Source organism: Phyllobates terribilis, unplaced genomic scaffold (assembly GCF_046119375.1).
Source record: "Phyllobates terribilis strain yellow unplaced genomic scaffold, ASM4611937v1 Scaffold_2__4_contigs__length_985480577, whole genome shotgun sequence".
NCBI classification, from domain to species: Eukaryota; Metazoa; Chordata; class Amphibia; order Anura; family Dendrobatidae; genus Phyllobates; species Phyllobates terribilis.
In genome coordinates, this window is record NW_027362762.1 from 732,650,193 (window position 1) to 732,672,134 (window position 21,942).

Consider the following 21,942-nt stretch of genomic DNA (forward strand, 5'->3'; position numbering starts at 1 on the left):
AGTACCGGGTAACAGGTCAATAGGACAGTCGTATGGTCTATGAGGGGGTAATGTCTCTGCCTCCCTTTTATTAAAGACATCAGCAAATGACCAATAGGGAATCGTAAGTCCAGGTAGATTAGTTGGGGTAGGAGAAGGACGGGCGGGATGAACAGGAACCAAACAAGTCTTATGACAGTCCTGTCCCCAGCGAAGGACTTCTCCGGTCTGCCAGTCAAGCACGGGTACATGTCTCTGGAGCCAAGGTAGACCAAGTAAGAGGGCGTGAGAGAGTCCAGGCAGAACATGAAAAGAGATGCTCTCAGAATGCAGCATTCCCACCTGTAGAGTTATGGATTCGGTGATAAGTTGGATGGGACGTGGTAAGAGGCCCCCATCCACAGCAGCGACAGATAATGGTATAGCCAGAGGTTTGGTGGGAATGCGGTATTTTTACCAGGGCCTGTGAAATAAGATTCCCAGCCGCTCCAGAGTCAAGTTGGGCTAGTTCGAAATAACGATTCTCCCCGCAGATAATTGAGACTGACAGCAGCAGAGATGGAGAGGATTTATTCTTGTCTAGGTCGACCTCTCTGAGTGAACCTAGACACAGGCGTTTCCCGACCTCTTCGGGCAGGTACGGATCCGGTGCTCCTTACTGCCACAGTAGAAGCAGCTCCCCTCGGCACGGCGTAAGTCCTGACGGGTTTTGACCATCTTGGTCTGGTCAACCTGCATAGGCTCAGGAGAGTGTACCTGGGGAGAAACGGAGGGAGTGACGGGTAGAGATGAGCGTTGTTCTACTCGAACTGTTCGCCAATCTCAAATTCGAGCTGTTTTGGGCGGTGTTCGAGCCGTTCGGCGAACACGAACGATTTGAGAAAAATTCGGCTGTTCGAGGTTATGTTCGATAACTGTTCGTGCACCAAAATCATAACTGGATTTTTTCTCAGTAATGATGAAAATTAATGTTAATACGCAGTTTGAGTGTACAGCGGGGGAGGGGCAGGGGATGGATCTCTGCAGGAATAATGAAGATCTCCATTTTTTTTTCTCTTTCCCGCATTTGCAGTGGGGAGGTGCAGTCTGTCAGCCTATCAGCAGCGCACACACGGAGCGAACTGCTGTTTTTCACACAAGCAAGGGCATGTGTCATTGGCAGTGTATGTCACATGTCCTTGCCCTATAAGACCAAGCCATTTTCCCCGTCGCCACCATTTTCTCACTGCTGCAGCTGCGTGTTAGACGGCACTGCTGTTGTTGTGTGCGATATACCTTGTTAATTTCAAGCCAATTTTCGCACAAATCTACAGATAGCTTGGGAGTAGGGAATAGTTGTGATTGCAGTCCTTTTAAAGACTAGGTTACAGCATTTCCTACGACTTTTATCAGGCAGGTCTGTGCTCTTAAATAGATAGATTGTGGGAGTAAAGACTAATTGTAATTGCAGTCCTTTTCAGGACTAGGTTACATCAGTTCCTATCAGTTTTTGCCAGGCAGGTCTGTGCCAGTGCTGAGCAAGTTTTTTTCACAGCATTTGGCTGAATCTAGCAAAGCTAATCCTTTTTGGCCTATTGCAGAGTGTGTTAGTCAGTGGAGTAGCCTATCTGTGTTGCAAGATATACCACCTGTGTATAGAATACCAATTTTTTTACTGCACCTAGTGAAGTAAAATCTTTTGGGCATAGCATCATTCTATTAGTCCATCTATACTGACCTCCATCAGGTTGCAAATTGAATATAATTTTTTTCTGCATCTAGCTCTGAAAAAATATTTGGGCTTCTAGCAGTGTGTGGGACTTGTTCTATTAGTCCATCTATACTGACCTCCATCAGGTTGCAAACTGAATATAATTTTTTTCTGCATCTAGCTCTGAAAAAATATTTGGCCTTCTAGCAGTGTGTGGGACTTTCTCTATTAGTCCATCTATACTGACCTCCATCAGGTTGAAAATTAAAAATAATTTTAATCTGCATCTAGATCTGAAAAAATATTTGGCCTTCTAGCAGTGTGTGGGACTTTCTCTATTAGTCCATCTATACTGACCTCCATCAGGTTGCAAATTAAAAATAATTTTTATCTGCATCTACCTCTGAAAAAATATTTGGGCTTCTAGCTGTGTGTGGGACTTGTTCTATTAGTCCATCTATACTGACCTCCATCAGGTTGCAAACTGAATATAATTTTTTTCTGCATCTAGCTCTGAAAAAATATTTGGCCTTCTAGCAGTGTGTGGGACTTTCTCTATTAGTCCATCTATACTGACCTCCATCAGGTTGCAAACTGAATATATTTTTTTTCTGCATCTACCTCTGAAAAAATATTGGGCTTCTAGCTGTGTGTGGGACTTGTTCTATTAATCCATCTATACAGACCTCCATCACGTTGCAAACTGAATATAATTTTTTTCTGCATCTAGCTCTGAAAAAATAGTTGGCCTTCTAGCAGTGTGTGGGACTTTCTCTATTAGTCCATCTATACTGACCTCCATCAGGTTGCAAATTAAAAATAATTTTTATCTGCATCTAGCTCTGAAAAAATATTTGGCCTTCTAGCAGTGTGTGGGACTTTCTCTATTAGTCCATCTATACTGACCTCCATCAGGTTGCAAATTAAAAATAATTTTTATCTGCATCTACCTCAGAAAAAATATTTGGGCTTCTAGCTGTGTGTGGGACTTGTTCTATTAGTCCATCTATACTGACCTCCATCAGGTTGCAAACTGAATATAATTTTTTTCTGCATCTAGCTCTGAAAAAATATTTGGCCTTCTAGTAGTGTGTGGGACTTTCTCTATTAGTCCATCTATACTGACCTCCATCAGGTTGCAAATTAAAAATAATTTTTATCTGCATCTAGCTCTGAAAAAATATTTGGCCTTCTAGCAGTGTGTGGGACTTTCTCTATTAGTCCATCTATACTGACCTCCATCAGGTTGCAAATTAAAAATAATTTTTATCTGCATCTACCTCTGAAAAAATATTTGGGCTTCTAGCTGTGTGTGGGACTTGTTCTATTAGTCCATCTATACTGACCTCCATCAGGTTGCAAACTGAATATAATTTTTTTCTGCATCTAGCTGTGAAAAAATATTTGACCTTCTAGTAGTGTGTGGGACTTTCTCTATTAGTCCATCTATACTGACCTCCATCAGGTTGCAAATTAAAAATAATTTTTATCTGCATCTAGCTCTGAAAAAATATTTGGCCTTCTAGCAGTGTGTGGGACTTTCTCTATTAGTCCATCTATACTGACCTCCATCAGGTTGCAAATTAAAAATAATTTTTATCTGCATCTACCTCTGAAAAAATATTTGGGCTTCTAGCTGTGTGTGGGACTTGTTCTATTAGTCCATCTATACTGACCTCCATCAGGTTGCAAACTGAATATAATTTTTTTCTGCATCTAGCTCTGAAAAAATATTTGGCCTTCTAGCAGTGTGTGGGACTTTCTCTATTAGTCCATCTATACTGACCTCCATCAGGTTGCAAATTAAAAATTATTTTTATCTGCATCTAGCTCTGAAAAAATATTTGGCCTTCTAGCAGTGTGTGGGACTTTCTCTATTAGTCCATCTATACTGACCTCCATCAGGTTGCAAATTAAAAATAATTTTTATCTGCATCTAGCTCTGAAAAAATATTTGGCCTTCTAGCAGTGTGTGGGACTTTCTCTATTAGTCCATCTATACTGACCTCCATCAGGTTGCAAATTAAAAATAATTTTTATCTGCATCTACCTCTGAAAAAATATTTGGGCTTCTAGCTGTGTGTGGGACTTGTTCTATTAGTCCATCTATACTGACCTCCATCAGGTTGCAAACTGAATATAATTTTTTTCTGCATCTAGCTCTGAAAAAATATTTGGCCTTCTAGCAGTGTGTGGGACTTTCTCTATTAGTCCATCTATACTGACCTCCATCAGGTTGCAAATTAAAAATAATTTTTATCTGCATCTAGCTCTGAAAAAATATTTGGCCTTCTAGCAGTGTGTGGGACTTTCTCTATTAGTCCATCTATACTGACCTCCATCAGGTTGCAAATTAAAAATAATTTTTATCTGCATCTAGCTCTGAAAAAATATTTGGCCTTCTAGCAGTGTGTGGGACTTTCTCTATTAGTCCATCTATACTGACCTCCATCAGGTTGCAAATTAAAAATAATTTTTATCTGCATCTAGCTCTGAAAAAATATTTGGGCTTCTAGCTGTGTGTGGGACTTGTTCTATTAGTCCATCTATACTGACCTCCATCAGGTTGCAAACTGAATATAATTTTTTTCTGCATCTAGCTCTGAAAAAATATTTGGCCTTCTAGCAGTGTGTGGGACTTTCTCTATTAGTCCATCTATACTGACCTCCATCAGGTTGCAAACTGAATATATTTTTTTTCTGCATCTACCTCTGAAAAAGTATTGGGCTTCTAGCTGTGTGTGGGACTTGTTCTATTAATCCATCTATACAGACCTCCATCACGTTGCAAACTGAATATAATTTTTTTCTGCATCTAGCTCTGAAAAAATAGTTGGCCTTCTAGCAGTGTGTGGTACTTTATCTATTAGTCCATCTATACTGACCTCCATCAGGTTGCAAATTAAAAATAATTTTTATCTGCATCTAGCTCTGAAAAAATATTTGGCCTTCTAGCAGTGTGTGGGACTTTCTCTATTAGTCCATCTATACTGACCTCCATCAGGTTGCAAATTAAAAATAATTTTTATCTGCATCTACCTCTGAAAAAATATTTGGGCTTCTAGCTGTGTGTGGGACTTGTTCTATTAGTCCATCTATACTGACCTCCATCAGGTTGCAAACTAAATATAATTTTTTTCTGCATCTAGCTCTGAAAAAATATTTGGCCTTCTAGTAGTGTGTGGGACTTTCTCTATTAGTCCATCTATACTGACCTCCATCAGGTTGCAAATTAAAAATAATTTTTATCTGCATCTAGCTCTGAAAAAATATTTGGCCTTCTAGCAGTGTGTGGGACTTTCTCTATTAGTCCATCTATACTGACCTCCATCAGGTTGCAAATTAAAAATAATTTTTATCTGCATCTACCTCTGAAAAAATATTTGGGCTTCTAGCTGTGTGTGGGACTTGTTCTATTAGTCCATCTATACTGACCTCCATCAGGTTGCAAACTGAATATAATTTTTTTCTGCATCTAGCTCTGAAAAAATATTTGGCCTTCTAGTAGTGTGTGGGACTTTCTCTATTAGTCCATCTATACTGACCTCCATCAGGTTGCAAATTAAAAATAATTTTTATCTGCATCTAGCTCTGAAAAAATATTTGGCCTTCTAGCAGTGTGTGGGACTTTCTCTATTAGTCCATCTATACTGACCTCCATCAGGTTGCAAATTAAAAATAATTTTTATCTGCATCTACCTCTGAAAAAATATTTGGGCTTCTAGCTGTGTGTGGGACTTGTTCTATTAGTCCATCTATACTGACCTCCATCAGGTTGCAAACTGAATATAATTTTTTTCTGCATATAGCTCTGAAAAAATATTTGGCCTTCTAGCAGTGTGTGGGACTTTCTCTATTAGTCCATCTATACTGACCTCCATCAGGTTGCAAATTAAAAATAATTTTTATCTGCATCTAGCTCTGAAAAAATATTTGGCCTTCTAGCAGTGTGTGGGACTTTCTCTATTAGTCCATCTATACTGACCTCCATCAGGTTGCAAATTAAAAATAATTTTTATCTGCATCTAGCTCTGAAAAAATATTTGGCCTTCTAGCAGTGTGTGGGACTTTCTCTATTAGTCCATCTATACTGACCTCCATCAGGTTGCAAATTAAAAATAATTTTTATCTGCATCTACCTCTGAAAAAATATTTGGGCTTCTAGCTGTGTGTGGGACTTGTTCTATTAGTCCATCTATACTGACCTCCATCAGGTTGCAAACTGAATATAATTTTTTTCTGCATCTAGCTCTGAAAAAATATTTGGCCTTCTAGCAGTGTGTGGGACTTTCTCTATTAGTCCATCTATACTGACCTCCATCAGGTTGCAAATTAAAAATAATTTTTTTTCTGCATCTACCTCTGAAAAAATATTGGGCTTCTAGCTGTGTGTGGGACTTGTTCTATTAATCCATCTATACAGACCTCCATCAGGTTGCAAACTGAATATAATTTTTTTCTGCATCTACCTCTGAAAAAATATTTGGGCTTCTAGCTGTGTGTGGGACTTGTTCTATTAGTCCATCTATACTGACCTCCATCAGGTTGCAAACTGAATATAATTTTTTTCTGCATCTAGCTCTGAAAAAATATTTGGCCTTCTAGCAGTGTGTGGGACTTGTTCTATTAGTCCACCTATACTGACCTCCATCAGGTTGCAAATTCAAAATAATTTTTTGTCTGCATCTAGCTCTGAAAAAATTTTTGGCCTTCTAGCAGTGTGTGGGACTTTCTGTATTAGTCCATCTATACTGACCTCCATCAGGTTGCAAACTGAATATATTTTTTTTCTGCATCTACCTCTGAAAAAATATTTGGGCTTCTAGCTGTGTGTGGGACTTGTTCTATTAGTCCATCTATACTGACCTCCATCAGGTTGCAAATCGAATATAATTTTTTTCTCCATCTAACCCAGCCAATAGTTTTGGCCTAATACCACAGTTTGGCCACTCAGCTCTGCTCGGTTCCCATCCATTGTTTTTTTGTGCAAACAACTCCAGAGTTGTGAATTAGTTAACCACCAAAATGAGTGGAAAAAGGCCTGCTGCTGGTGGAAAGGGGAATAGGCGTGTTGGGAAGGGGAAAAAAGGTTGTGTCCGTGGGGTAGGTGTTAAAGCAACAGTAACATCTGCAGAAGAAAGACCATCTTCCAGCCAAACTAAAATGTCTACTTCTTTTAGCGGACAATGTGATAAGATCCCTTTCTTACGGCCACGCCAATCGCTACAAATTCCAGATGAGGCACAAAAACAGCAGGTGCTTCAACGGATATCAAGTGCTCCTTTAAGTGGGCTCTCCTCCACATCAACTTCAACATCACAAATACTCCAGTCCTCAAAGGTGTCACCCCAATCGCACTTGCTTCCTCACAGCTCCTAAATCTCCAGCTGCCCGTCTGAGTATGAGGTAGAACAGATGGTTGAGTCTGCAGAGCTGTTTACTCATACTATAGCCTGGGAATCAGAGGTCGACTCCAGCGCTTCTGTGAATCCAGACGAGGAAATGATCTGCACTGATGCCCAGAATCTTTATGAGTCGGATCCAGGACCAGACGCAGAAGGTTCTGACCATAATGTAGACCCTCATTCCCAAACTGTAACTCCTGTTGGTGGAGACAATGAGGAAGACGATGATGAGACTCAAATACCTGATTGGAGCGACAACTTTAGTTTTTTGTCAGGGCAGGAACAGGTTGGCTCTGAGGATGACGGGTGTGATAACGCACAGGGTGATGATGATGAGGTTGGAGATCCCACTTACTGTCAACCCACAGTCAGCCAAGAGATGAGGTCAGCAGAGGAGGTGGAGGACGATGCTAGTGACGACGAGGTCAGGTTGCGCCTTCCTGGACAGAGACGTAGTACTGGAAGCACGTCAACAACTGCATCCTCAAACACAACTCTGCCTCTCACCACAAGTCGTGGTGGCTCTTCAGGTCGCATGGGTGCTAAGCCTTGCATAGCCTGGGCATTTTTTCAGATCGATAAAGATGACCCAACTCGTGTTATCTGTAACATTTGTCAGCAAAAGCTAAGTAGAGGCCAAAAAATACATAGTTTGAGTACTTCATGCATGAACCGGCACATGGACATGAAGCATAAGTTGCAGTGGGAAGCTCAGTGTGCTACAATGCGGCCTAGCCGGCCGGGCCAACCACCGTCTGCCATATCTTGTGCATCCGCGGCCTCTTCATCCTCTGTGACTGGGGGGACAGCAGTCACACCTGTTTTGGGGCGCAGACCTGCCACCTCTTTACCCGCAACAGCCAGCGTGATTGGCAGGTCATCATTTTCTTTGGAGGTGGTAACACCAGCTGGTGTTGAGCGCTGTCCGACATCGATAGCACCACCTTTGGATCAAGGCAACCTAACATGTCCGCCTGCATCTTCCTCACAGACCGGCAGTTTGCCGGGGACACCCTTATCAACCCCGTCTAAGCACAATAGCCAGCCCTCGGTCCCTCAGATGTGGACAAGTAAAAGACCATTTCCTCCTAGCCATGAGAAAGCTAAGAGGTTGAATTTCACCATCTGCAAGCTCTTGGCTACAGAAATGCTGGCTTTCCGCCTGATGGACACAGAGGATTTTCGAGACCTTATGTCCGTCGCAGTGCCCCAGTACCAGATGCCCAGTCGGCACTACTTCTCAAAGAAAGGTGTGCCTGCGCTCCACCAGCATGTAGCACACAACATCACCGCTTCTTTGAGAAACTCTGTGTGTGACAGGGTGCATTTCACCACAGACACTTGGACGAGTAGGCATGGACAGGGGCGTTACATGTCGCTGACTGGGCACTGGGTAACTATGGTGACAGCAGAACAAGGGGCTGCTGTCCAAGTCTTGCCGTCCCCACGAGTTGTGCGTCAATCCTCTTTATGTCAAAGTTCCTCCACTGCTTCTGCCTCCTCAACCTCCTCTCGGTCTTCCACCTGCACCCAAAGCCTGTCTGGTCATGCCACAAGCTTTCTAACTGCGCAGAAGGGATCCTGCACACCTCCTGACTATGCTGGCAGTAGGGCTCAAAGTCATCAGGCGGTTTTTACTTTGAAATGTCTGGGAAATGTGAGTCACACAGCTGAGGAGTTGTGGTCAGCTCTGGAGAACCAATTTCATGAATGGTTGTCTCCACTACACCTGAAACCAGGGAAGGCCGTGTGCGACAATGCTGCAAACCTGGGTGCGGCCCTTCGCCGGGGCAATGTCACACACGTGCCTTGTATGGCTCACGTGTTGAACCTGGTTGTCCAGCAATTTTTAGCCCACTATCCCAGACTAGATGGCCTTCTGCAGAGGGCACGGTCGCTGTGTGCTCACTTCCGCCGTTCGCATCCCGCAGCTCAGCGACTTACATCTCTACAGAAGTCGTTGGGCCTGCCACTTCACCGGCTAAAATGCGATGTGCCTACCCGGTGGAATTCAACTCTGCACATGTTGCAGCGACTGTGGCAGCACCGACAAGCCCTGGTGCAATACGTTCTGACGTATAGCCTGGGCCAACGAGATCCAGAGGTGGGGCAAATCACGCTGGAGGAGTGGTCTCAGATCAGGGACCTATGCACCCTTCTGCACAGTTTTGAAATGGCGACGAAGATGTTTAGTGCTGACGATGCCATTATCAGCATGACTATTCCGGTGATTTACATGCTGGAGCACATGTTAAACAGAATTCGGAGTCAGGTGGTGGCACAAGAGGAGGTGGAGGAAGTAGAGGAGGAGGAGTTGTATGCGGAAGGGCTAACATCTGCAAGGTCCAGACGGTCGGCAGCACCAAGGCGGCAGGCATGTGTGGGTGGGGGAGATGGTTTTACCAGGGCGCATGGTAGCAGCCAAACTAGTGAGGAAGGTGCAGGAGCCCAGGAAGAAGTGGAGGACGAACTGATGGAAGACTCATCAGATGAGGGAGACCTTGATCACATTTCTGTTGTGCGAGGTTGGGGGGAGAGGACAGAGGAAGGAAGCATGATTGTTACCTCGCCACCAACACAACGGGGACTTGGTGCTCCTGGATGCGCAACACACATGAGTGCCTTCTTGCTGCACTACCTGCAACATGACCCTCGAATTGTGAGAATTAGAAATAATCCTGACTACTGGGTTGCCACACTGTTAGATCCCCGGTACAAAAGTAAATTTGCAGAAATTATTCCTGCCATAGAAAGGGATGCACGCATGCAGGAGTATCAGCAGAGACTGTTGCAGAATCTTACACGTGCTTTTCCACAAAACACCAGTGGTGCACGTAGTGAATCTCACAGTTCCAACTTGCCAACCGTGGGACCGTCAAGTGTTCAGCACTCAAACCGTAACAGAACCACAGTATCTGCTGGTAACAGCAATTTTGCGGAATCATTTCACCACTTTTTTAGCCCATCCTTTGCAAGGCCACAGGAGACAAGAAGTCTGACACATAGTCAACGCCTAGAGACGATGGTACAGGAGTATCTCCAAGTAAACATTGAAGCCATGACTGTGTCACTGGACCCTTGCTCTTTTTGGGCTTCCAATCTGGATAAATGGCCGGAGCTAGCCACTTACGCCTTGGAGATCTTGTCATGCCCCGCAGCCAGCGTTCTGTCTGAACGTGTGTTCAGCGCTGCTGGTGGTGTGCTGACAGATAAGCGCACGCGGCTCTCCACTGATAATGTAGACAGACTCACGTTCATAAAGATGAACAAATCATGGATCCGAAACGACTTTTCTACCCCTGTGTCATCCTGGGGAGAGTAAAAGCTTGATGATTGGTTAAAATCACCCTACCAACCGTTTTAAGCTTTCAAATTACTAATCATGTTTATCTGTATCTTGGCTGGAAAATAATTTGGGCTTTGTAGCAGTGTGCAGCACTGATTCTATTAGGCCATCTATAATAAGCTCCACCAGATTTAAAATTACTAATCATGTTTATCTGTATCTTGGCTGGAAAATAATTTGGGCTTTGTAGCAGTGTGCAGCACTGATCCTATTAGGCCATCTATACTAAGCTCCACCAGATTTAAAATTAATAATAATTTTTAGCTGCATCTAGCCCAGAAAATAATTTTGGGGCTCCGAGATGCGCAAGACACATAAGTGCCTTCTTGCTGCACTACCTGCAACATGACCCTCATATTGTCAGAATTCGAAGTAATCATGACTACTGGGTTGCCACACTCTTAGATCCCCCAAACTTTTCGATCAACCTTTTCATTTTAATAAAGACCAAAAAAATGGTCATTTTTGAAATTATAAGCATTAGCAGGTTATTAGAAACTAAAATCAAACAGTTTTCAACTCAAAACTTTATCCTAGGTGATGTTACATTTTCACATAGGACCCCTTGTTCGAAAGGAGCTTCTGAACTCTCTCATCCATTGAATTTGTCAGGTTTTGGATGGTTTCTGCTTCAATTGTTTTGCATGAGGACAGAATACCCTCCCAGACGTGTTGCTTAGATGTGAACTGCCTCCCGCCATCATAGACTTTCCTTTTGATGATGCTCCAGAGGTTCTGAATGGGGTAGAGGTCAGGGGAGCATGGGGGTCACACCATAAGTTTGTCCCCTTTTATGCCCATATCAGCCAGAGATGCAGATGTTTTATGTGCAGCATGAGATGGTGCATTATCATGCAAAAAAATGATCTTGCTGTGAAATACACGGTTCTTCTTCTTGAACCATGGCAGGAAGTGCTGTTTGAGAAAATCCACATACATTATGGAGTTCATCTTTAGCGCCTTCAGGGATCCTAAAGGGGCCGACAATCTCTCTCCCCATGATTCCAGCCCAAAACATTACTCCACCTCCTCCTTGTTGGCGCTGTAGCCGTGTTTGCGTGGGGTGTCCATCAACCAGCCATCCTCCACTCCATTCATCTGGACCATCGAGCGCTGCATGGCACTCATCCGTGAACAAAACAGTTTTGAAATCAGTCTTCATGTAATGTTTAGCCCACTGGAGCCGTTTCTGCTTGTGTGAAGTGGATAGAGGAGGTCGACAGGATGGCGTATGCACAGCTGCAAACCTCTGAAGGACCCTGCATCTTGTTGTTCGGGGGACGTTGGAGGCACCAGCAGCTTCAAAAACTTGTCTGCTGCTATGACAAGGCTTTTTTGCCGCTGCTCTTTTAACCTGACGTAATTGCCTGTAGGAAAGAGTCCTCAATTTGCCCTTATCTGCACGCACACGTGTGTACTGTGAATCAGCTACATACTTCTTGATTGCCAAGACACTTCATCCTGATCATCGCACAATGTTGATTGTAGTCATGCCTTGACCTAAACACTCCACAATTTGTTGCTTCTCAGCAGCCGACACATCCTTTTTCTTTCCCATTTTGGCAGAAAATGTAGGCTGCTTAATAATGTGAGACAGCCTTCTTAAGTAGTCTTGCCTTTCATTGGACACACCTGCCAAATTAATTAGCACAGGTGTCTGCAATTGCTTACAGTGATATAAAGAGCCCTGACACACATCACCATCAATGAGTTTAACTGACAAACAAACAAATTCTTCCCTTATCACTCCTAAACACTTTTTGCATAATAATTTGGAACACAGTGTACATGTGCTTTTCCACAAAACACCAGTGGTTCACGGAGTGAGTCTTACAGTTCTAACTTGCCAACCGTGGTCTGTATGGAGTTGTTCAATAAAGGGCCCAAAATTAAGATAACATAGATGGGAGAGGTCTCTATGAATAGGAATTCCTAAGTATTTGATACCCTGTGAGGGCCAGGCAAAGGGAAAGTTGGACTGGATGGAATCCTATATGGATTTGGGGAGGGAGACATCGAGGGCCTCAGACTTCGCTGCATTGATTTTAAAATTTGACCATGTAACAAAGTGATCTATTTCAGCCATAACAGCATGGATGGATATATGTGATTGAGTGATATATACTAGGACATCATCAGCAAATAGAGAGCACTTGTACTCGATGCCTCCCACCTCAATGCACCTAATATTGGGGTTATGGCGAATTGATGAGAGCAGGTGCTCCGTCACTAGGATGTATAAGAGAGGGGACAGAGGACATCCCTGCCTTGTCCCATTGGTGATTGTGAAAGGTGATGAAAATGTTCTGATGCACCCCCTGGGCCTTGGGACACCCGGAGCCGGACCCTTTTTGGTGGATGCTGGTGGTTGTAGTCTTCGTGGCGGCGACCCGGTTCCGTGGCTCAGGGTGGTCAAACCAGTGGCGGAACTATTTATGTGGTTTTGATGTTTAAATGTCCGACTACGCCACCCGTGGATTGCGGTCAGAGTGAACCGCCGCTGCAGGGCAGACCGCTGAGGCTGGTGTTGTGGGTGCAGCAGAGCGTAGCATAACTCCCCACGGGAGGAGTATAGCCTCAGGGCAGTGTATGCGGAGGATGGGGTGATGGTGCAGGGCAGCAGCAGTAACGACACGGAGTCAGTGATGCAGTCCAGGGCCTTTACTCACAGTACTTATTATCCAGACCACGTCTGCAGGTAACGGCTGCCCACGTCGTACTGTGCTCACCAGGTGAGGGGCTCAGACAACTCCCAGATAACTTTGGAGCGCTTCACAGGACCCCCTTTGTGTGTCCTTTGTCTGGCCTTTCTTACCAACCCTTCTGTCCGGCTGCCTCGGGCCTCCTCTTGGTAAACTTGGCGCCAGTTTCCCTGACCCTATGTGGTGCCTTCCTAGCGGGTGTAGCGAGGGGCTGCGCCACATAAAATGTCAGAGCCTCCGGTTTCTAGCTGAGGGTCGTTTCCTGCCTCCACTAGTTTCGGGGACCGGTCTCCCCCTTTGGCCTGACCCCTCCACGCAGGTGGATTCGGGCGTGCGGTGGCGACTCGCCCGTCCGCACCCCTGGGATCCCTTCATTCCTCGTTCCTGGAGCCTTCTCCGCTCCTCTTCCTTCCTTCTCCCTCTTCCAGGCCTGGGCCTCTGTTACTAGGCCCGCCTCCGGAGCAGAGCTCATGCAGAGCCCCTGCTCCCTGCCACTTCTGCTCAGACTTCTCTGCACTGAACTAAGATGGTGCCCACCTTTTATACTCCCTTCTCAATGCACCCAGGAACTGCTTCCTCCCTGCTCCTGCACTACAGGGTTCCCCTTCCTCAGTGTTCCCTCCCCCCACTCCAGCCAGGGACAGGGACTGTCGTGCCCATCTCAGAGGCATATTGGTCGCCCTGCCCCACGGCAATGTGGTGTAATGCATGCAGGTGTCGGGTCCTGATCCACACTCCATCCTTACCTGAGAGTGAGATATCACACCTCTGGGTGAGATGCAATACCTCTGTAGCAACCGAGCCCTCAGGGTGCTACAGTTCCATTTATCTTCAGCCTAGGTGACGTATTGTGATACAGGGCCGTGATTTTGGCTATTAAAGGGTCCCCTAGACCCCTACCCCAAGCTTTTTAAGAGAATCATATATGGCGTGCCAGGAGACTCTATGGAATGCTTTCTCAGCATCCAACGAGAGTATCTAATTACAAATTTTTAACTGCATCTAGCCCAGGAAATACTTTGTGCCTAGTAGCAGTGTCTGCTAGTCAGCGGATTATCCCGGCTGTTAAGCAAGCTACACCACCTGTTGTTTGGACACTTAATTTTTTCAAAGGAAACGCTTCGGAACCAGGGGATACTCAGTGAAGAGCATCAGGAGGCACCCCAAGGCATAGGGGCTGGGACTGGCAGTAGGATGCCTTGCGGTGGACAGCCGAGCTCGATCCTTATAAAAGCTTTTTAACTGCAGCAGCTTTAGTGGACGCTACTGGAGCTGGAATTACGCGGCTGCTGGCATGAGACTTGCCCTCCAATAGATCCTTGTAAATGGATTTAAAGTGTATTCATTCAAATTAGAGAGACAATTTAAATTAAAAAGCTTAGAGCTGCCTCCACCACAGGGGGGCTCGCTCGACCCACCAGCGGACAGGCACCAGTATTGGGAGAGGGGGGCTGGCCGTCAGGGTTCACCGCGGCTCTGGCACAAACCCGGCGACACGGAGGTGGCACGAGCAGGAGCGGACTGAACGTGTCGGCTTCTCACTTTTTGGATTTTAGAAGGGCATGATATGCCTATATTTGTGTCTCCCCCTCCTTTTACTCCTCCACCTCTTTTCTTTTCGCATGACTATATGTACTTGTCACTTTTCCATGTGTTAGTTGTGTCTTCTGAGCAGTTTGTCAGCTTTTGGACACCTTTGAAGGTGTTTTCTATGTGTTTCTATGTGTTTTTGTTTGCCTGCCATTGGTTTTAACGGTGTTCGAAGGTGTTCGACGAACAGTTCGACGAACAGTTCGGCGAACACACGGGTGTTCGACGAACCGAACTCGAACACTACGGGGGTGGCTCAACACTAGTGACGGGTTTCTGAAAAGTAGGAGCTAGACGTGGAAACCTCCTCTCACGGGTAACTTCTTTGGCACGCTCCTGGAACCGTAGGTCAATCCGGGTGGCAAGAGTTATTAGGTCATCGAGAGAGGTAGGAATGTCTCGACCGGCGAGTTCATCTTTAATACGGCCGGACAGACCCTCCCAGAAGACAGATACCAGAGCGTCGTTATCCCAGGCCAGCTCCGAGGCAAGGGTACGGAACCGTATGGCATATTGGCCCACGGTGAGACTTCCCTGACGGAGGCGTAGCAGAGATGATGCGGATGAGTTCTTCCGTCCGGGTTCGTCGAAGACTTTCCGGAAAGCCGTGAGAAAGGCAGGCAAGTCGGACACCAGGGGGTCTCCTCTCTCCCTTAGAAGATTTAGCCAGGCCAGGGCCTCCCCGGTGAGATGGGACATGATGAAGGCAATTTTGGCCCGGTCGGAGTTAAACTGGTGGGACAGGAGTTCAAAGTGCAGGGTGCACTGATTTATAACGCCCCGAGCCTGAGCGGAGTCACCTCCGAAGCGAGGAGGTGCAGAAAGCCGGGGTCCGGGGTAGGATACCATAGTATTGGTGGGCAGCGGAGCTGCCGGATTGCGAGTCATGGCACTGGCGGTGGTTGCTGGTGGAGCAGTCAGAGTGTCCAGGCGAGAATTGACATTCCGCAGGTGACCCAGGATGGACTCCTGTTGGGACCTCTGACGGGACAGTTCATGACACAGGTCCGAGAGTGAGGGAGCTTGGGTGCCACCGGGTTCCATGGCCCGAGCAAACTGTAACGGGTCTGGGAAGCGGAACCTTTGAGCTACTATACAAGGGGGCGGTCCTTGTAAGGGAGCGGGTGGCGACCAGGGAAGACGGGCAGGCAGTCACAGCAGGTGACCGGGACAGTCTCTGGGTGAACAGGCTGAAGGTCACGGCAAGTGACCGGGGCAGTCTCTGGATGAACGGGCAGGAGGTCACGGCAAGTGACCGGGGCAGTCTCTGGATGAACGGGCAGAAGGTCACGGCAAGTGACCGGGGCAGTCTCTGGGTAAAGGGTAGGTACGACGACCTATGATGGCTGAGCCTCCAGGTAGGCTAGCAGGCAGATGGTAGATGTGTGCTCCCAGGTGAGCAAGCGAGAGTCTCTGGATAAACGGGTGGTCACAGCATGTGACGGCGGAGCCTCCAGGTAGGCCAACAGACAGGCAGCAGATGAGCGCTCCCAGGTGAGCGGGCAGGAGTCTCTGGAATGGCAGGTGGTCACAGCACGTGACGGCGGAGCCTCCAGGTAGGCTAGCAGGCAGGTAGCAGGCAGGTAGCAGATGTGCGCTCCCAGGTGAGCGGGCAAGCTGGTCCATAGACAGACTGACAGGAGTAGGAAGGCAGACCGTCGGACCTCAGGCTAGCAAGCAGGTAGGAGGAATGTCAGGCAGGAAACAGACAGCAAACTGTAAGGATTCTGGCAGGTAACTGGCAACGGGACCTGAGGGCTGAAGCAAAGTAGAGAACAGTGCAACAACATTGCTCGGGCACCTCCATTTTGGAGGAGGTGCCTTATATATGGTGAAGTCCTCCGGCCATTGGCCGGGGACTCCTTAGGACGGCGCGCGCGCCCTAAGCACAGTGGCCGGGAAGGAGCGCGCGCTGCCAGCAGAGCGGGAGGAGGACGCCGGGCTCGGAGCAGAGGGGTGAGGGGAACAGCGTCCCTGCCTAGCTACAATGAGCTTCCTATGAATTCTCAGTTAATTTATTCTGCAGACAGCAATAGACATAGTAACACAATTTTTAGCCCTAGACAACCAATTTAACTGAATTGAAATTTTTTAACAAAAATGCAATGTACAGACAATATTGCCTCTATATGAGATATATGGCCAAGTGCTCAATTTTATGGGGATGTCACATACACTACTCAAAAAAATAAAGGGAACACTCAAATAACACATCCTAGATCTGGGTGAATGAAATATTCTCATTGAATACTTTGTTCTGTACAAAGTTGAATGTGCTGACAACAAAATCACACAAAAATCATCCATGGAAATCAAATTTATTAACCAATGGAGGCCTGGATTTGGAGTCACCCCCAAAATTAAAGTGGAAAAACACACTACAGGCTGATCCAACTTTGATGTAATGTCCTTAAAACAAGTCAAAATGAGGCTCAGTATTGTGTGTGGCATCCACGTGCCTGTATGACCTCCCTCCAACGCCTGGGCATGCCCCTGATGAGTTTGTGGATGGTCTCCTGTGGGATCTGTTCCCAGACTTGGACTAAAGCATCCGCCAACTCCTGGACAGTCTGTGGTGCAACGTGACGTTGGTGGATGGAGCGAGACATGATGTCCCAGATGTGCTCAATCAGATTCAGGTCTGGGGAACGGGCGGGCCAGTCCATAGCTTCAATGCCTTCATCTTGCAGGAACTGCTGACACACTCCAGCCACATGAGGTCTGGCATTGTCCTGCATTAGGAGAAACCCAGGGCCAACCGCACCAGCATATGGTCTCACAAGGGGTCTGAGGATCTCATCTCGGTACCTAATGGCAGTCAGGCTACCTCTGGCGAGCACATGGAGGGCTGTGCGGCCCTCCAAAGAAATGCCACCCCACACCATTACTGACCCACTGCCAAACTGGTCATGCTGAAGGATGTTGCAGGCAGCAGATCGCTCTCCACGGCGTCTCCAGACTCTGTCACGTCTGTCACATGTGCTCAGTGTGAACCTGCTTTCATCTGTGAAGAGCACAAGGCGCCAGTGGCGACTTTGCCAATCCTGGTGTTCTGTGGCAAATGCCAAGCGTCCTGCACTGTGTAGGACTGTGAGAACGACCCCCATCTGTGGACGTCGGGCCCTCATACCACCCTCATGGAGTCGGTTTCTAACCATTTGTGCAGACACATGCACATTTGTGGCCTGCTGGAGGTCATTTTGCAGGACTCTAGTAGTGCTCCTCCTGTTCCTCCTTGCACAAAGGCGGAGGTAGCGGTCCTGCTGCTGGGTTGTTGCCTTCCTACGGCCCCCTCCATGTCTCCTGGTGTACTGGCCTGTCTCCTGGTAGCACCTCCAGCCTCTGGACACTACGCTGACAGACACAGCAAACCTTCTTGCCACAGCTCGCATTGATGTGGCATCCTGGATGAGCTGCACTACCTGAGCAACTTCTGTGGGATGTAGAGTCCGTCTCACGAGTGTGAAAGCACAACCAACATTCAAAAGTGACCAAAACATCAGCCAGAAAGCATTGGTACTGAGATGTGGTCTGTGGTCCCCAGCTGCAGAACCACTCCTTTATTGAGGGTGTCTTGATAATTGCCAATAATTTCCATCTATTGTCTATTCCATTTGCACAACAGCATGTATAATTGATTGTCAATCAGTGTTGCTTCCTAAGTGGACAGTTTGATTTCACAGAAGTTTGATTTACTTGGAGTTATACTCTGTTGTTTAAGTGTTCCCTTTATTTTTTTGAGCAGTGTATATGTCGCATATATGCATATGTGATGCGCAGTAGCTGCCGCTGGAGCTGATAGGGAACTATGCAATTTCTGTGTCTATTTGCATGAATGGATAACCTTATATTTGACATTTTTCTTCACTAAGGTGCAGGAGATTAGAATAATTTAGAGACTATAAATCTTACTATAGTACTGGGCTGTAGATTCACAGAAAAGTAAATTAGTTTTAGATCCCTACAGTATTACTTTTATGGTGAGCAATATGGAAATTAAATGAGTTCAAGTGTATTCCCATGAGATGTTTGCCTGAAGAGACCAATGCTAAAGATTTATTCTGTATTGCATGGTATGACGTTTTCCTAAAAAATTCAATTCAGAACACTAAATTTTCAGATTACAGCAAAAAAATATATAAATATATATATGTATATATATATATATATATATATATATAAATATATATATATATATACATACATATGTATTCTCTGCATCACATATGTGTAGTGGTATGAATAGAGTAGACTTTGGGTGTTTTGCGTTGACTGACTGTTTGATTGTGCCGAGGAAATGTAAGGTACATGTTTCATATACACGTCTTGATTTTGGCTCTTTAATGCTCCTTAATGTTAAGCATTAATGTTAAAATGCATGTCTATTATTGCTGTAAAGAAATATATATGTCACATTATCCACCATATCCTTCTATCTAATGTTTGCGGCTTACCACGGTTTATACACTAATGTACAATCGATTACAATAATGTAAAAACAATAAAAATCAACAGCTCCATCTGATAAAAGCCTTACCCATTGCAATACATTTTAAGTATTTCTTTAGCGAATATGCTACATTTTAAATTTCATAATCTTAAAGATAACCTGTCAAAATATAAACCAACTAAGGATATTAAAGACTTCTTGGGGACTAGAGTATGAGAAATATCAGTTAGTGGTAGGACTTTAGGGGGCAAAAACCTTCAGACAGGTTTCTGTTGTGTGTTCCTTAAAAATAGTGGTATTAATGTTATATTGTAATGTCCATAGGGTTTCTGCAAAAAGAGTACCTAAACTTTGTTTTATTTAATTATTTTCCAGGCATTGCAAAGTTATTACATTTTATTATATACTTCATTAATTTAATTTACATCCTTCTATTCCAAACAGTATATTGCATCAATGTTTCAGTGCCCAGTTCATGCTCCTTTACAAGCTCCTTTGAACTGCTGCTTGGCTAGATCTGTACACTATATTCAAACAGACTGTGCATGGGAATTTCTCTGTCTAAGCCTTTCTGCTCCCTACCTCTTCACTCAAACAGTGGATATCATGAACTCTGATTGTTTGACTGTAGTGTACGGATCTTGTTAAGAAGCAGTTGAAAGGAAATTGTAAAAGAGAAAGAACTAAGCATTGAAACAGTACTGCAGCATAGTATTTGGAAGAGAAAGAAGCACAAAAATTTTAACTTTTCAATATTTGGAGAGTAAATAAATAAAAAGTTGGTTACTCTTTAAACATTTGTGGAACATTTGTGTTCACAATACATACTATTTCAATATCTTATAGAAATTTTAATCAGATTGTTAATATACAAAAAATGTTTGATTTCTGTGATTCTTGGAAAATAATAGAATAAATCAATATTTTGGGGGTCAGCTCCAAAGCTATTCATGTGCATACAGTGAGAGCTGATGATTTTGAAGGTTAAGCAGGGAATAATGATTACCTAGTTATGCGTCTGTGCTGCATGTGTTTGCAGTTCCCTTGGTAGACAAATTTACAGAATTTTAATGCATGTTTTGAAATTTACATATGATTCTCATTGAAGGTGACATTGACATTGTTTATTTTCTTCTGCAGATGGTCTTGATTTGAAATCAAGCTGATCTTACAGTTCTTGAGCAGCCCATCGGACCTGGCTCCCTCATGGCTTCCGGGGTTGCAGCATGGCTGCCCTTTGCAAGGGCTGCTGCCATTGGGTGGATGCCAGTGGCCAACTGTCCCATGCCATTGGCTCCAGCAGACAAAAACAAAAAACAAGATGAGCTTATAATACTCAATGTTAGTGGGAGGCGGTTCCAAACCTGGCGAACTACTCTGGAAAGGTACCCAGACACGCTACTTGGAAGCACTGAGAAAGATTTCTTCTTTAATGAGGAGACCAAGGAATACTTTTTTGACCGCGACCCTGAGGTATTCAGGTGTATTCTAAACTTTTACAGAACTGGCAAGCTGCACTATCCTAGGTATGAATGCATCTCTGCCTACGATGAAGAACTGGCTTTCTATGGCATATTACCTGAAATAATTGGTGACTGCTGCTATGAAGAATATAAAGACAGGAAAAGAGAGAATGCTGAAAGACTGATGGATGACAATGAATTTGAGAACAATCAAGAAGCCATGCCCTCCCTTAATTTACGTCAGACTATGTGGCGAGCCTTTGAAAATCCCCACACCAGCACATTAGCCTTAGTCTTCTACTATGTGACTGGCTTCTTTATTGCAGTGTCCGTCATCACCAATGTGGTCGAGACTGTTCCCTGTGGCACGATGCCTGGAAATAAGGATCTTCCATGTGGTGAAAGATATGATGTAGCCTTCTTTTGCCTGGATACTGCATGTGTCATGATTTTCACAGTTGAGTACCTCTTGAGACTTTTTGCAGCCCCAAGTCGATACAGATTCATGAGAAGCGTCATGAGCATCATCGATGTGGTAGCCATTATGCCATACTACATTGGCTTAGTCATGACCAACAATGAGGATGTGAGTGGCGCTTTTGTCACCCTAAGGGTTTTCCGGGTCTTCAGAATTTTCAAGTTCTCACGCCACTCCCAGGGATTACGGATCCTTGGGTATACCCTGAAGAGCTGTGCCTCCGAACTGGGATTCCTCCTTTTCTCACTGACAATGGCAATCATTATCTTTGCCACTGTGATGTTTTATGCGGAAAAAGGGTCATCTTCCAGCAAGTTCACAAGCATCCCTGCTTCGTTTTGGTATACCATTGTTACCATGACAACCCTGGGGTAAGTTGCTCCACTTATTATATTCTTCGATGCAGAATAACAGCCTTGCTGTAGCCTTGGAGCCCTTCATTTATTTCCTTCAGGTAGATTACCGTTCTTGTACAATGACATTTAATGACACTCCCTCGGGATTTCAAATGCATTTTCCTTTTCACTAAGCTGCTTACACAGACACACAAAATCAATTAGAGGAGATAGGGCTGAAGTAAAACAACAGATTATAATTATGCTTATTCTTTGTGTGCACTTTGCATCTACCTGCTTTCTTGATTAGCTTGGCTGTTGGTGAGATGAAGGTGACTTTTTAGATTACGTCTTGGGAGTCGGGGAGGTCTGTGTATACATTAAACACTATGTCATTAACTTGAATGAGAGGAACAACTGGCGTGATGAAGATTATCCCATTAACCTTATATGCGCAGACGTTAAAAAGTAACTGGAAAAATGCAGCTTTGCCGTCTGTCCCTG

The 21,942-nt window shown here is 45.0% G+C and overlaps 1 protein-coding gene across 3 annotated transcripts in view; it reads left to right on the forward strand.

Annotated features, from left to right (window-relative positions):
* The window catches only part of KCND3 (potassium voltage-gated channel subfamily D member 3), a 647,462-nt gene that overhangs the window by 72,796 nt on the left and 552,724 nt on the right, over window positions 1–21,942 (forward strand). For all 3 annotated transcript variants that reach the window (XM_073667188.1, XM_073667190.1, XM_073667189.1), the window contains exon 3: window positions 20,303–21,474. In XM_073667188.1, coding sequence (XP_073523289.1) covers window positions 20,369–21,474 — 1,106 coding nt within the window. In that variant the 5' untranslated portion in view covers window positions 20,303–20,368. The remainder of the gene's footprint in view (window positions 1–20,302; window positions 21,475–21,942) is intronic.